This window comes from Poecilia reticulata, chromosome 19 (genome assembly GCF_904066995.2).
Source record: "Poecilia reticulata chromosome 19, P_reticulata-male-v2, whole genome shotgun sequence".
In the NCBI taxonomy this organism is placed as follows: Eukaryota; Metazoa; Chordata; class Actinopteri; order Cyprinodontiformes; family Poeciliidae; genus Poecilia; species Poecilia reticulata.
The window spans coordinates 2572735-2587615 of NC_088848.1; the positions used below are offsets into that span (position 1 = coordinate 2572735).

Consider the following 14881-nt stretch of genomic DNA (forward strand, 5'->3'; position numbering starts at 1 on the left):
TCGATTATTATTAAGTGATTGCTGTGGTAGATTAACTAACGCTGCTACTAGCTAAGTTAACAGGACTGGTTTATTAATTTAAACACCTGCTTTACTGATGATCTGTCAGAGTTGGTGTGTGGGTCGCCTTTTTTATTTAGCAGCTGAACCGAAACACATAATTACACAGCACATCTACATGTTAAGGTTTTCATAGTCAAGCTAGCATAGCTGACCTACTTCCCTTTTTTTCTCAAAAGAGTAGAGTAGAAGAAAAGAACGTAAAAAGATAAAATGAATGAATTTTTTATTCATTCACGTTGGAAAAACATCTTTTTATTTTTTGTTACAAAACTCCTCCTTGGTTCTACAATAAAATCGTGTTTCTTCTTTTTCTCATTTGGCGCCACCTTCTGACTGGGAGTATTATTGTCGCTGTCCACAAGACACAAATATCTGGGTTACACTCATTCGTCCACAAACCATACTTATATATCTCTGTTGATTTTCCTTAACGATATCGAACCATGAAAATCTAACGACTGTGATCAACAGCTGTTGGTTTAAGGCCCGTTGACCGTTGACAGCATGTTTCCACCTGGTTTCATTCGGATAAAAACAAGAGGCAGAGTGTTAATGTGTTGGTGCGGCTTTGAGGGAACCGGCGTAAGAAAGGGAGACAGAGAGAGAAAATGATAAGTGATGGTTCGATAGAAATGGCAAGTTTCTGAGAGAAGACATGAAAAGATGGAGAGGCGTAGGAAGGGGTGACTTGAGAAAAAGAGACGCTGAGTGGGAGACAAACTGTGGGGATGTGAGGGATTCATAAAGGCAGGACATCTTGAGTTGTTTTCCACCCACATTAACACTTTGTCTGTGAGTAAAGAATATAATGTTTGGAAAATATAAAGCATCAATTTTCCCCCCCAAAACATTCTGAGTTGGACACCAGAATCATAAATGACATTCGTATTGAAGCTTTGAGATTTGAAGAACAAACTCTCTGATCTACTGAAACGATCAGAAAGATTCATCACCATATGGGCATTTGTTGATGTTGTTAGTCTGTTAGTTTACACACTTCCATGAAAAAGACAAACATAATCTCAGTTTATATGACAAGTAGATTGCAAATATTTTTCTCATTCCATGCAAACCAACCTGATCAAATGTAAAATATGGCCAACACCTTTGTATGGTCATTAATTAAATCGCTGCTAACCACACTGAAGTCTGCCAAAAATTTAAAAAAGCAAAAAAATCCCGTCAGCAGAGCCTGTCTGACAGCATAAAGTAGGCCAAAAGCAGCTAGCTAAAACGCTAGCAGCGCTAACGTTAAAAAACTAATCAGAAGATGTTCCACTAACGCTAAAGCACTAAACCAGCATGGTGTTTAGCAGAAGCTAATGCTAAACTGCTGAATTCAGACATATTTACACCGACCATGTGTTCAAGGAGAATTAGCGCTTATCCAGAAAAAATAACGTTAAGGGAAGCTAACTGTGCTAAACGTTTTCAAAATTATCAAAACAATAAATTAGCTCAACTATCAGCGCATTTGCATTGAATGTGACACCGTTCAATCCTTTTATTAGCATCTTCACCAGACTATCTGGGTTCATGGAGTTTATCTTACAGATATAAGATGTTAAATGTGTTCAGGTTCTTGAAAACATTTAAACGTTTCATTTATTGACTGAGAGTTTTGTGTTGTATGCACAACAATGATCCACTAAGTTTTACATTCAATTTGGGATTTTTTTTTGTTTATTTGTTCTTTCTATCTTTGTAAGTATGTAATGTGAACACAATTCATACCTTATGGTATATTTTTGATGCTGATTATAATGCATACATATTAATAAAATAAATATTTTTTTAAATTAGCGCATTTGCAGATTAGCAGAACCCCTAGCTAACAGCATTGTGCTCTGATTGGTAATCAATAAACATTCATCTCTCAGGCCTGCACATCTTCTCTGCATCATAATTGAAAGGTTTTTGCATATATTTTGTATATTATTTACAATATACATAAAATAACTGTTGTTCCATGACTTTATTGGAGAATGATTATGACTCCAGTGCAGTAATTTGTCTCTCTGTTGTATCATAAAACATAACATTTATTCTGTTCAAACAACTAAATCCTACATATGAACATACAGCTAGTTAGTCCAAGAAGGATTAACAGAGGATGTAAAATATGCACCACCAGTTTTCCCTCTTTAATAATTCATGGAGCTAATTAAAGGGCTGTTATACAAAACTAAAAAGTGTCGGAAAACGGGGTGAAACTGTGATGAAGTGGAAACTCGAACTGGCGTGATGAGATCATTTTTATGCTGCATACGAGAACGCTGACAAAATATAATTGAACGGTTTTAATCAACTGTGTCTGCTGGGATGGTTCAGTGTTTAAAGGTGATGCTTACAAGTAAAGCACAACAGTTTCTGGCTCCCCGAGCGAAAAAAAGACTCTGTAATAAATTCAGCTGCAGGTGAATTTCACACCGACAAGGTCAGGAAAATGCAACATCTCATCTGATTACATTTGTTCAAGTGGTAATTATTACCACTCAAAATGCTGGCGCCCATAAAAATCCCTTTAATGAATGTAACCGAGAAATTTTAATACTCCAGAATTTGGGATAAATAAAAGTATTTTTGCACTGAATTCAATCGATCTTTGCAAAATGCACAGAGAGAGAAGAACAGGAAGAGAGGTTAAAGTAACGAAGCAAAAAACAAAAAAAAAACGGCGCCTTGAGCTCGTTTCCATAGCAACCATCCCAAACGTAAACGTCCACTTTAACTCCGCACCTGGTGTACACTTTCAGGTACAGTAGAGGATGCGTGATGCTGTAGGCCTGTTTCTAAACCAAGAGCCCTGGGAAACTTCTCAGTTTCACAAACTCTTTAAAAAAAAAAAACAAACAGAAAATTTTAACTGACGATCTGAAAAACGGGTCGTCAATCGGTCCAGAAACACGACGAGATCGATCCATAAATGGTTCAACGGCAGCCTCCTTCAGACCCAAATCCTCCAGTGGACCTGCCAGGTGGACTGGATAAAGAAGGGCTGCAACTAACAACTGCTTTACTTATCGATTAATTGATCTGTTCTGGCGATTAATCGATTAATCGTATAAACAACTGGCAAATTTTGCAGATTTTTTTTTATTGAAGTCTTTGTCTACGTTATTACAAATCCATACAAAGATGCAAATAAAACGTGTAAATGATTCTTTAAATAAAAAACTAGACATCTTATTGCCTAAAAGGGAACAACGGCGTTCCTGTAGTCAGGACTCGATCCTCTGCAGCAGCTGCAGGTAAAACATCAACATGTGGAAAACTCAGATCTTCCTGCTGGACTTAACGCCAGAGCCGGGCTGATCTGGGGATTATTACCGGATCAACTGACTAATGACAAAACAAAATGTGCTTACAGGAGAATTTTGTTTGCATGATTTTAACATGTGAAGCTTAAACTGTATTTACAAAGGGATTTTTTTCATCTTCAATGCAAAATACAAAAATTATATGTGTGCAGATTTTGCTTAATTACTCCTCTGAGTTTATTGTCCCTTCAGCAAAGAGTAAATTTTTGATTATGTATAATCAAGTTAACGATTAATTGATTGATACATTTGTTGATGATTATGACGATTAATCTGATTAATCATTTCAGCCCTATAATAAATTAACTCAAATTTCAGATTATAGACATATTTACAAATGTAAAATGTATATATTTTTGAGCAGATTTGGCTTAATTGCTGCTGTAAGTATATTGTTCCTTGAGCATTTAGTCCGTTTTTGAGTCTGTATTCCCCAGTTAACAATTAATCGATTAACAAATTAAAAACGAATCTTATGATGAATCTGATAAATCATTTCAGTCGCGTAATAAATTAACTCAAATTTCAGATTATGCTCTGAGTATATTGTTCTCTCAGCAATTAGTCCAATTTTTCGATTCTGTATATTCCAGTTCACGATTAACTGATTATTAAATTAGTTGACGATTAATCATTTCTCAGCCCTATGATAGATCAACTCAAATCTACTGAAATCTGTATCTAGTTCTTTACAACCTCTAAATGTAGAATAAATCCAATAAGGAAGATTTCGATCTTAATTTTGGATTTTTTGACCTAAAAGACGAAGGCGTATTTATAATTCCCCCATTTCTCTGCAGTCAGTTTGCTGTAAATCCACTTCCCCGCCGCTGACTGATAAACAGCAACACATCCTGAGTGCTAGTAGGAAGCCGACGGCGTGAACGTGTGAAGCAGATGTGAGCTGCTGGCTGCTCCCGCCTCTCCCTCCACGCTCCGTCGTTCCACATAACCAGCATGTTGACTCCACGCTTTTCTCTTTCTATCTATAGAAAGACGCTCCGCGTTGAGTCAGTGGGAAGCACCTATAGTGGGCTCCAGCCTGACAGCACAACCTCCACACTTATGTAACACAACGCACACAAACAGGGAGCCACTGTGAAGCAAACACCTGTGATTCTGACAGGTGTGTGTTCAGCTCAGCAGGTGCTCTTGGTGTTAAACGCAGAGAAGTGACGGCTTTCTATAGGGTGCCATTTAGGCTGGCATACCTTTGCACACACGCACGCACTCACACACACACATGTGGGTTACCTGGCCTCTGCCACTGTGCAGCAGTAGCTGCCACTGCGCCGCGAGCTTCTCCCCACCCGCAGCTCTTCTCGAGACTTGCGGCGGTTAAAGTAGTCGGTGAGTTTCCCGAAACTTGCCATTTCTCTGTTTTCCTTCCTTCCTTCCTTCTTCCTTCGCCTCCCAGGCTCCTTTATCTCCCCCCCCCCGACCCCTCCACTCTTGGATAAACCTGAAAAAGTCCGGATTCAGCCCCCGGCGAGAGTTCCTCCAGACTTGGAAGTGTCCGTTCCGGTCGGATGCTTGGCGCGGTTCAGCGGCGGGTCCGAGGCTTCCCGGGCATCACCTCCATCTTCTCTCAGGAATTCTGCGCCTGGGTTTTTTTGCTTTTGTTTTTCTTTTTGCTGCCTCGACGGCTTGCCACTTCGCGCGGAGCGTGCACACTGACTGACTGACTCTCTGAAAATAGTAACGTTTGTAACTGCCTTCCCATCGACACAGCAGGAGCGCTGCCCCCTCCTCCCCTCCGCTGGAGAGCAGACGAGAAGGAGGAGAGAGAGGGGAAGAAAATGAAGGAGGGAGGGCGGCTGAGCGCCGATCTCCTCTCAGGCTCGTGGGAGAAAACGATGCTTGTACCGAAGCCCTACCCCGTCTCCCTCGCTCTCGTTTTTTATTGCGTTTCATCTTTCATGCAGGAGTTTTTTCTGAAAACACGTCTCCCAATCAAAGCTGGAGAGCAGAGAACATCCTCCATCTCTCTGCTCTCTCAATCTGGGGACACCTGCGCCACAATCCAGCTTCACCTGCTAGTCCGACTGACAAGAAGATGGAAAACATCCAGTGATCAACAACTTCCTCGTTATTTACAGTTTCAGGGCAGCAAAATCATTTTTGTTGTTTGAAGTGAATTTAAAAAGTAATCTGGTTATTTTTGCAGTTCTGGGCAACAGGAAGAAATCTACAAAAGTCTGCACTGATTGGTGCCGATTTTCTTAATTTTAGGTGCTTGACTGACACATAAAGACAGTTTCAAAGTCGGCCTTCCATCACCTGAAGAACATTTCCAGGGTTAGAGGACGAATGTCTCAGCGCGATCTAGAGAAACTCAACGATGTGTTTATCTTTAGCTGCACTGATAACCGCTGCAGCGTCTCGCAGCGCAGCTTCGGAAAATCAGTCAGATCCAGACGCTGCTGCTGGCGTTCTGACTAAAACCAGGAAGACGGAGAACATCACCCAGTCCTACAGTCCACTGAGAGAACAGACGGTAAAACACCTGGTTACAGTTGCTTTAGAAACAACAATCAATGATCTGACGTGTAATGATGGTAAAATTAAACGCTTCTGCGTTTCTGTGACTTTGTGTTTTTATCATGTAAAGCACTTTGAACTGCCGTGTTGCTGAAAGATGCTAATCAGATCAAATTTGACTGATCGATTGATGGATTGATTGAACTCTGATGCTCCTAGATCAGTGGTGTCAAACTCATTTTTATTTTGGGCCGAATCAAAAATCTGAATGTTCTTAAAGGGCCGGTTGCACCAGAATCTATTGATAAAACCAATTTAACTGTTAAAATATCAATAAATAGCTGTTACTCCTGGATTTCTGATTATTTTAGTGTTTATTTTTGCAATCAAAATGACAGATTTTGTGGTGAATATTAAGAAATATTTGTAATTGTTATTTTTTTTTACAGTATTTACGTTAAATGTGATTCTATCACTCGCTGTATCAGTTACGGATTCAATGTTGACAAAAATGTGGACATTTTTTGATTTTGTGTGATTTTTGCAGATTTGTGAAAAACTGGACGGACTTATTGATGTAATTTGGAGTCCAGAGGGCCACATAAAAAGCTACGGCGGGCCAGATTTGGCCCCCGGGCCTCGAGTTTGACACCTGTGTCCTAGATGATCAAATAACTCAAGAAATCACAATATTTTTTAAATATCTTTGCTTTCAGCTCAAACATGTGCTTCCAAACAGAATAACAACATTTTGACAAAGATTTTCCTTGAATAAAATCTTAAATTAAAATATGTTATAGTGCATTTCTTTGCTCAGACTCTGTGTTTTGATTGGTTTAGGCCAGTTGTCCCCAAACTACGGCCCGCGGGCCGGATCCAGCCCTCTGAACAATACCAGAGAGCGTTTAGATTTTTTTTCATATACCGTATTTTCCGAACTACAAGCCGTTTGTTTATATGTGGATTTTTCTTCAACCACCAGAAAGCAGAAAGTGAATCATTGGAAGTCTGGTTACTTGCGCCAATATTGAGCCCACAAACAGCAAAATGAGTCAGAAACGGATCAGATGTCTTTGGAAAGTTTCTTTGGCGTTGTGACTTAAAGTCCGGTGCGGCTCATAGTTCGGATAATACGGACTATAATCCTTCCTGGATTTTTTTCTGTGAAGAACCCGGAGAGGGTTATTTGATTGTGCTTTCTGGAAAACGATATATTTTTACATTTAGGCACTCCTGCAGTCGTCACACTTTTTCTGTTACAAACTGACTCCGGCCCCCGGCAGAGAAGGAAAAAGTTATGTGGCCCTCTGGGGACCCCTGGTTTAGGCCATAAAAAGTCTCCTCTGCTCTGCAACCTTTAAAAATCGGAATCGGCAGGTTGGGCTTTTTAAAACAATGGTAATCGGCGATCAGCCAGAAAACTGCAATCGGTGCGCCGCTAATCTCAAAAGACACAATATTTTTTAAAATATCTTTGATTTGAAAAATGTTCCTTGTAAAGTCTTTAGTGAATTTCTCTGCGTTTTCATTGGATCAGGCCATAAAAAGTCTCGTCTGCTTTGCCACCTTTAAAAATACGGCCACATTTTCAGACTTCCTGCTTCCGTCCTCAGACCTGCTCTCTGACTTTCTGCGGCTCTCCTGAAGCCGCTCATTTCGACTACCGAGCCCCGAGGCCCGGCCCGGCCCAGACCCGCTACTGACAGGCGTCCCGGCTGATTTGGTCACAAGTTGACAGCTTCACGTAGGAGTGTGTCGCACCCGGCAGTGAAATCTGCCCTGAACGGCTACAGCTCTGATTGCAGATAAACAGGGAGCCACGTCAAACAGTCAGCTGGCGGCGGAGCAGCAAACAGGATGACAGCAGCTCTTCTCATGTCCCCTCAGCATCACTCACCCGAACCGTGTCACATTTAACTCCATCCTGACTCACCTGGGTCACATTTATAACAAATGCAAATACATTCGCAAGACGGTTTCGCAGACAAACTTCAGATTCTTTCCTCATCGGATTTTCTGTCATCCAATTTAACTGGGACAAAACAATCAGTCAGACTGAGATCTGATTAGATAAAAAACAGATATAATTCAGTGAATCGGGGCATTTATCACATCGGTTATCGTTTATCACGATTATAATTTTGATTCATCGTTGTCCCAATAAATTCTAATCAATTATAAATACATTAAAAAACAGTTTAATGCAAATCTGAATGTTCTTAAAGGGCCAGTTGTGCCAGAATATACTGATAAAAGCCATTAAACTGTTAAAATCTTAACAGTTTAATGGCTGTTAAACTGTTAACAGCCATTAAACTGTATTCAATAAGTGTTTCTTAAAACACTTATTATAATCTCCAGGATTTTGTGATTGGTTTGCAATCAAAATCACATTTGCATTATTTGTGCTAATATATGATGCTAAATGTGACTTTTTATTAATCGCCGTATTGATCACGGACTATAACTTCACAACAAGTGAGGCTGAGGCAGCAGCCAATTAAACCCAAAGTTTTTGGCCAATTTTGAGCGAAATTTGCAGTAAAATCAGAAAAAATGTGGGGATCTGTTGATTTTGTGTGAATTTGTGAAAAACTGGAGGAACTCATTGATGTAATCTGGAGTCTTGAGGGCCACAGAAAAAGCTCTGGCGGGCCAGATTTGGCCCCCGTGCCGTGAGTTTGACACACGCGGTTAAATGGGTTTTATCAGTACATTCTGACGCACCGGCCCTTTAAGAACATTCAGATTGTTGATATGGCCCAAAATGTAGATCTCCTGATCTACAACAACTCAATCATTTTAATCAGTCCTGGTGTTTTGACGCTGAAGCTGCAGAAACTTTACCAGACACGTTTTTTTCCTGTTTCCTGCTGTGTAGCTGGAGCAAATAAGATGCAGCTAAAGCCTTGGTGAATCCCCCAAGAGGAGGAAATTAGCAGCTTAATCGCTGCGGATTATGTGGGCTACACCACAGAGGACAGGAAGCTTCAGTGGGAAAACCACAGCACTTTCTTTTCATCCTCAGTCACTCTTACCTTCTCATTTCTGAAGGTAACTTTTTAATTATATACCCTTAACATCCTTTAATTAGTCTGACTTTAAAGAAGGTAATAATTAAATGTTTTTATCTTTTAAGATCAGGAGTTGGGGTCTTAAATTTTCTGGATTGCAGTGTTTGTACAGACATCATCCATGTCGTTTTAGAGTCGGGAAGGAAAAACTCTCTGCAGGTCCCTTCAGGCTCTGCATTTCCCTGAAGATGAATGCATTTCAATCCTGCTTACCTCGGTTGTTGTGTTTATTCTGGAAATTTGCTACAGCCGTTTTTAAACATTGTAAAAGCTGAGTCTATGGTATTTTCACAGCATGCATTTTCATGGTTGAGGTTTTAAAAAAAAATATTGCTGAGCTGGGAGGAAGTTGTGATGCTGCTGCAAGTGCAGATTCACCGTCACGGATCACTGGGTCACTAAAGCCCACTGAGCCATAATTTATGTTTCAGCTTCACCCTGTCCTGATTCTTACTCTGACAAGTTGAAATAACGCACTAATTTTAATGCAAATGATAATATCAGTGTTTTTCTCGCAACTGGGATTCAACTCTGTAAGAAAAAGGAAAAAACTAAACAACAAAAAAAGTAGAAATACTTTAAGCACCTTTTGTTATTGATCCAAAAAATAATCAGCAGATTAGACTATGGTATATTTTTAGCTGCATCTGATCCTACAGTTGAACAAGCGTAGACTAAAGCAGTGGTGTTCAAAGTGTGGTCCGGGGGCCAGTTGTGGCCCATGGACTGTGTTTTTGTGGCCACCAGCTGCAGTTCAAGAATGATGCAAATTTGTTTCAGTGGAAAATGTTAAGTACAAAACAAGATTTTATAATAAATCTTGTTTTATTATAAAATCTAGACTTTTCCTGAAAAATTGACTCTGCTGCACCCAAATCAGCTTTTGTTTTATTTATTAAAACTTGAATAAATATAGCAAAGATTTTGACAAATGAGTCCAAAATAATTTGAAAAAGTATAATGTAGAAAAGACTCAAGTTGTTAAATGAAAAATATGTACAAAGTGACAATTGTTTTATCCGATTAATCGATTAATCGTCAGAATAATCGGTTAGAATTAGAAACTCAGAGGTCATTTAAAACAAAAATACCAAACAGAAAGTAAAGAAAACAGATGACGCTTAAAAAAACGACATTAACCTCAGTTAAATTTACTTTTATTCACGTGTTATGGAGCTCTGCCCTAAATGCTGAGAAAGTACTAATTTTGCTCATGTCACAAAGTTTGGACACTAAAGGAAGCCTTATGTTATTGCATGTTAGGCAATAACATTTTAATATCCAAAAAACAATTGAATTATTTGCTTATTTTCATCTTTTAATGCATTTCTAATATTGTGTAGAAAAGACTCAAGTTGTTAAATAAAAAATCTGGACGATGAGACAATTGTTTTATCGATTAATCGATTAATCGTCAGAATAATCGGTTACTAGTTGCAGCATCAGTTCAGATCAGAAAGAACAGAAGCAGAAAGGAAAGAAAACGCCTCAAGTTAGGAAAAAAAGGCTTTAACCTGAGTTAAATCACCTTTATTCACATGTTACAGATGCTGAGAAAGTACAAACCTTGCAGTCATGCTAATAGCCACTTATGTGAAAACGTCCAAGCGGCAGTGGAGGTACTTTTAGATGCGAGTCTGGAGCTGAAGTGTGTGAATGCATTTGCCTAATAGGTGTAACTGCTACTTTTACTGCCACAGCAGGTGTTGGTGGAATTAGTGCTTGAATCAAGCTGCTGTGTTGCATTAATTTCCTTTTTTTTTTTATGTCTGAATTACAGCACAGGATTCACAATCTGTGGGCAGCTCACAGACTGTTATGATCAAAGAGGCGTCGACAGAAGAAACGGAGCTGAGAGTCTGAGGATGAAACAGGCTGGAGGACGGCGAGAAAAAACACGATGTTTTCTTAAAGTAGAAACGGAGCTGAATGTCGCAGCTGGAACACGTCTGCAGGCAGACGGGCGTTATCCCGGGGCCGCTATGCTGGGCCTTTAACTCCTGGCTCATAAAGAGCGTGGCGGTGTCGATCCCCGGCATGCTGGGAGACGGAGCGATTACACAAGGATATCAAAGATTCCTGTGCTAGGATAATAAAAAACGGCAGCATTCACTGCACTGAGACCTGCCACAATAAACAATAATCATTCATTAAAATTAGTTTGATCATTTTCATTTGCATGACTTATTATTTTTCTCTTTTCTCTCTTTCTACCAAAAACTGGATTATTAAAGTCTCCAGTTTGGTGTTTTAGTCTTTTTTTGAAGGACAATTTTGTTCAGGATTATTTTTGTTTTTTCTGTTTATTTTTACTATTAAAATGTCTTCCAGTTCCAGCGTTTATATGTTCACTAAAATTTAAAGTTTTTATTGTGCCTTTACCATTATATTGCTTAAAAACATGTCTCAAAAGAGCAATATTATCGTTTATTGCAATAACTTTTGGGACAATTTATCGTCCAGTTTAACTTATCATTTCAGGCCCAACTGTTGTTTTTGTGCATTAATCTACTGATTTCTGCAGAAAACGCTGCTGAGTAATTACATAATTTTGCCATTTTTAAACTCACTTCTTCACCGTTTAACTTGTAAAATAATGCATCAGGTGGGCAATATGCATTTAAAGTGTCATTGCGATATTTTGTGGTAGTATTGTGATAATGACAAAGTGACAATAACAACTATTTATTACTACTTTTTAGCGACTGCATGAAGCAGCATTCATAGGCACATAAAAAAATACTGCTCTTGAAAAACGTTTCTTTAGGACTTCACAGTCAAACAATACAAATTATATATCTAAGCCAGTGGTTCTTAACCTGGGTTCAATCAAACCCCAGGGGTTCGGCGGAGCCTCTACTGCGGAGGTAAAGACACACTTGTGTAAAGTCGTGATGACGCCCCGCTTTGTCATCACTTGCTGCAGAGGATCACGTTACATTGCTTAGCCAATCAGAGGATCACGTTACATTGCTTAGCCAATCAGAGGATCACGTTACATTGCTTAGCCAATCAGAGGATCACGTTACATTGCTTAGCCAATCAGAGGATCACGTTACATTGCTTAGCCAATCAGAGGGTCACGTTACATTGCTTAGCCAATCAGAGGATCACGTTACATTGCTTAGCCAATCAGAGGCTCACGTTACATTGCTTAGCCAATCAGAGCTGTGGAGGAGCCCTGATTGAAGGAGCTCCACTCTCAGCATGGATTTGAACTTGTGTCTTTAATTACTTCAGCAAAACTCAGTTTTTACCAAATTCTATAGTCTAAATCTTCTCCTTAGTCGCATCTTTTCGGGGTTGGTACTGCCTCTAGTGGTGTGGGGGTGGTAATTACATTAATAAATCAGAATACCACAAAGTCTTTATTATTTATTATTAATTTTTCGTTCTCTAAAGAACGTAGAGCTAATTAAATGATCTAAAGACCTTAAAGTGGTTCCAGTTTCTCTCGATGGCCAACCTGTTGAAACTGTGGCACATTTTAAATACCTTGAGTCGTTCCTGGACAGTCAGTTCAACTTTGCTGAAAACACTGACTACATTTTGAAGAACTGTTCTCAGACACTCTACCTTTTAAGAAGACTTAGTGATCTTGGGGTGACCCAACTAGACTCAAGTTGGGTCACCCCTATGTCTTGAATTTTGGGGGGGAAAAAAATCATATTTTATTTATCACTACAGAAGGGTTCAGTGAATGCGCATATGAAACTGGTGGGTTCGGTGCCTCATAAAAGGTTAAGAACCACTGATCTAACATGATATTAAGAGGACTTTAATCTGTAAAATCATTTAAAAAACTGCAGCTTTAAAGCCACAACTATTTAATATTTGGTATAAAATCAGAGCAGTAACCAAAATTGTAAGAAAAGACAAACATGGGTCAGATGTTTGGACTTGCAGAATGATAAAAACCTGCTTACTCTTGTATAAAAGATGAACAGAATAATTATTTTTGAACAATTCATACAAACTCTGTTCATGTTTGATATATTTTATATTTTTCCTTTCAGCTGAAATGCGGCGGATGTTTCCAAAGTGAGAATTCATTTTGCTTTCCGACCGAAAGTAAACACAAAAAAACAGCAGTGAATGAATTATTCATCTGCCAAAACTATTTTGGAGCCACACAGAGAGGAAAGCTATCAGTAGCTGGAGCTCAGCTCTCCCTCCGTGTGTTTCTGAATTCCCTTCAGAGGTTTGACGTTCAATCCCCGGCGCATGTGTTCATTTTTACAACCGTTTCTTTCAATTCCCTCCGAACCATCAGCCTGCCCGACTTTTCTTGGTTTTCTCTCTGCCGTTGTTTCAAACAGAAACCCTTATTTGTCAGAATTAAAGTTATAGACAAAATATCTGAAATAAAAACAATCTTCACAGGACGGATGTGTTCACATGTCTTCATTTACTCTTTCTATATTTGGTCATAATGCTTTAATTTAAACATTTCTGTTGCAACTTTGCTTCACTCACTATCACGCACTGCAAAAACACAAAATCTTACCAAGTATTTTTGGTCTTGTTTCTAGTTCACTTGAAATAAGACAAAATTAACTTACAAGTAGATTTGTAGCTATAGAGGCTAGGGCTGTAACGATACACTAATATTGTGATACAATGCAATATGCAATATTCTGTTCACGATACGATATGTATATATCACAATATTCAGCAAATGATACGGTTCAACACGATTCAATACATTTTATGATTTCCTGAATGACAGTGATTTCGGTGATATTTTGTAACTGTTCTATAGACTTGGCTTGAATTAATTGAACTGATGTAACACTGTGTAATAAATGTTTTTGTTATATATTTGCTTTGTTTAAATGTTGATTGTGTGGCTTTGTGTATTTGGTTATGCAGAAAATGAACCATTTTTGTCTTATTCACTGATATTAGATAATGTAGTTTATCTATTAAATGTCATTATTTAATTAATTGTAACTGGTTGTTTCATTACATGTCATTTTTAATGTACGTGTGCAACTGGGTAAAAAAAAAAGTCATGTGTTATAGCTGTCATTTAATTCATGACATAAAACTCAAAGTAGGATTTAACGTATTGATCCTCGCGGATGAAAAATCGATACTTTGAGGGGAAAAAAAATAGTGATGTGTATCGTAGAATCAATAAAATTACTCAGCCCTAATAGAGGCTTGTTTTAAGTAAATAATCCCTTAATATTGGTGAGAAAGTTCTAGTTCCACTGACGCCGTTACCTAGCAACCCCAGCCCGGCCCAGCCATCACCTAGCAACCCCAGCCAAGCCCAGCCTGTTACCTAGCAACCCAGTTCTAGTTCCACTGGCAGATTATTTCACTTATAACAAAACATTTTTCACATGTTATAAGTTATCTGCCAACAGAACAAATGCTTTTTCATCAATGTTAAGGAATTATTTACTTAAAGCAAACCTCTATATCTTGCTGAAAAATAGTAAGTTAGTTTGTCTTATTTCATGTGTACTAAGATATTTGTACTAGAAACTAGACCGTAATTACTTGGCAAGATTTTGTGTTTTTGCGGGGAACTTTATGTACATTACTTTATGTACTTCAGATGTGTAATATAAATACTGTTTGTCGTTTCACGCTCTTTCCCCGGACAGCAAACCACCACGGTTAAAAAAAAAGGCTGGAACCCTCCAACATAAAACTGTATTTCTGCTGAAAAATTGAAGAAGTGAGGAATGTAGCAGCTTTAAGAGCCTCTGACGTTACAGCACGCTCCGCCTTCATCTATTCCTGTCCTTTCAGTGTGCACTCAGAGACTCTGCTGGGCAGTACAGTCGGACCACTCTCAGATCAATGGGCTGCGGTGGCGGCGGGGGGCGGCTCAGGCAAGGGGGGCGGCAACACAAATCATGACAGAGAAGCGGGGAATGAAGAGAATTCAGAGAAGAGGGGAATGACGAGAATTCAGACTGAGACGGA

At 39.0% G+C, this 14881-nt stretch overlaps 1 protein-coding gene across 3 annotated transcripts in view; it reads right to left on the minus strand.

Moving 5' to 3' along the window:
- Positions 1-14881, minus strand: part of ankfn1b (ankyrin repeat and fibronectin type III domain containing 1b) — a 202444-nt gene that overhangs the window by 166761 nt on the left and 20802 nt on the right. Inside the window, exon 1 of one of the 3 annotated variants that reach the window (XM_081600714.1) lies at positions 4638-5866. The exons of the other annotated variants lie outside the window; for them this stretch is intronic. Within the exon in view, the coding sequence (XP_081456840.1) occupies positions 4638-4756 (119 nt within the window). The 5' untranslated portion in view covers positions 4757-5866. Of the gene's footprint in view, positions 1-4637; positions 5867-14881 lie in introns of those variants that run through there. 3 annotated transcript variants of the gene reach the window in all.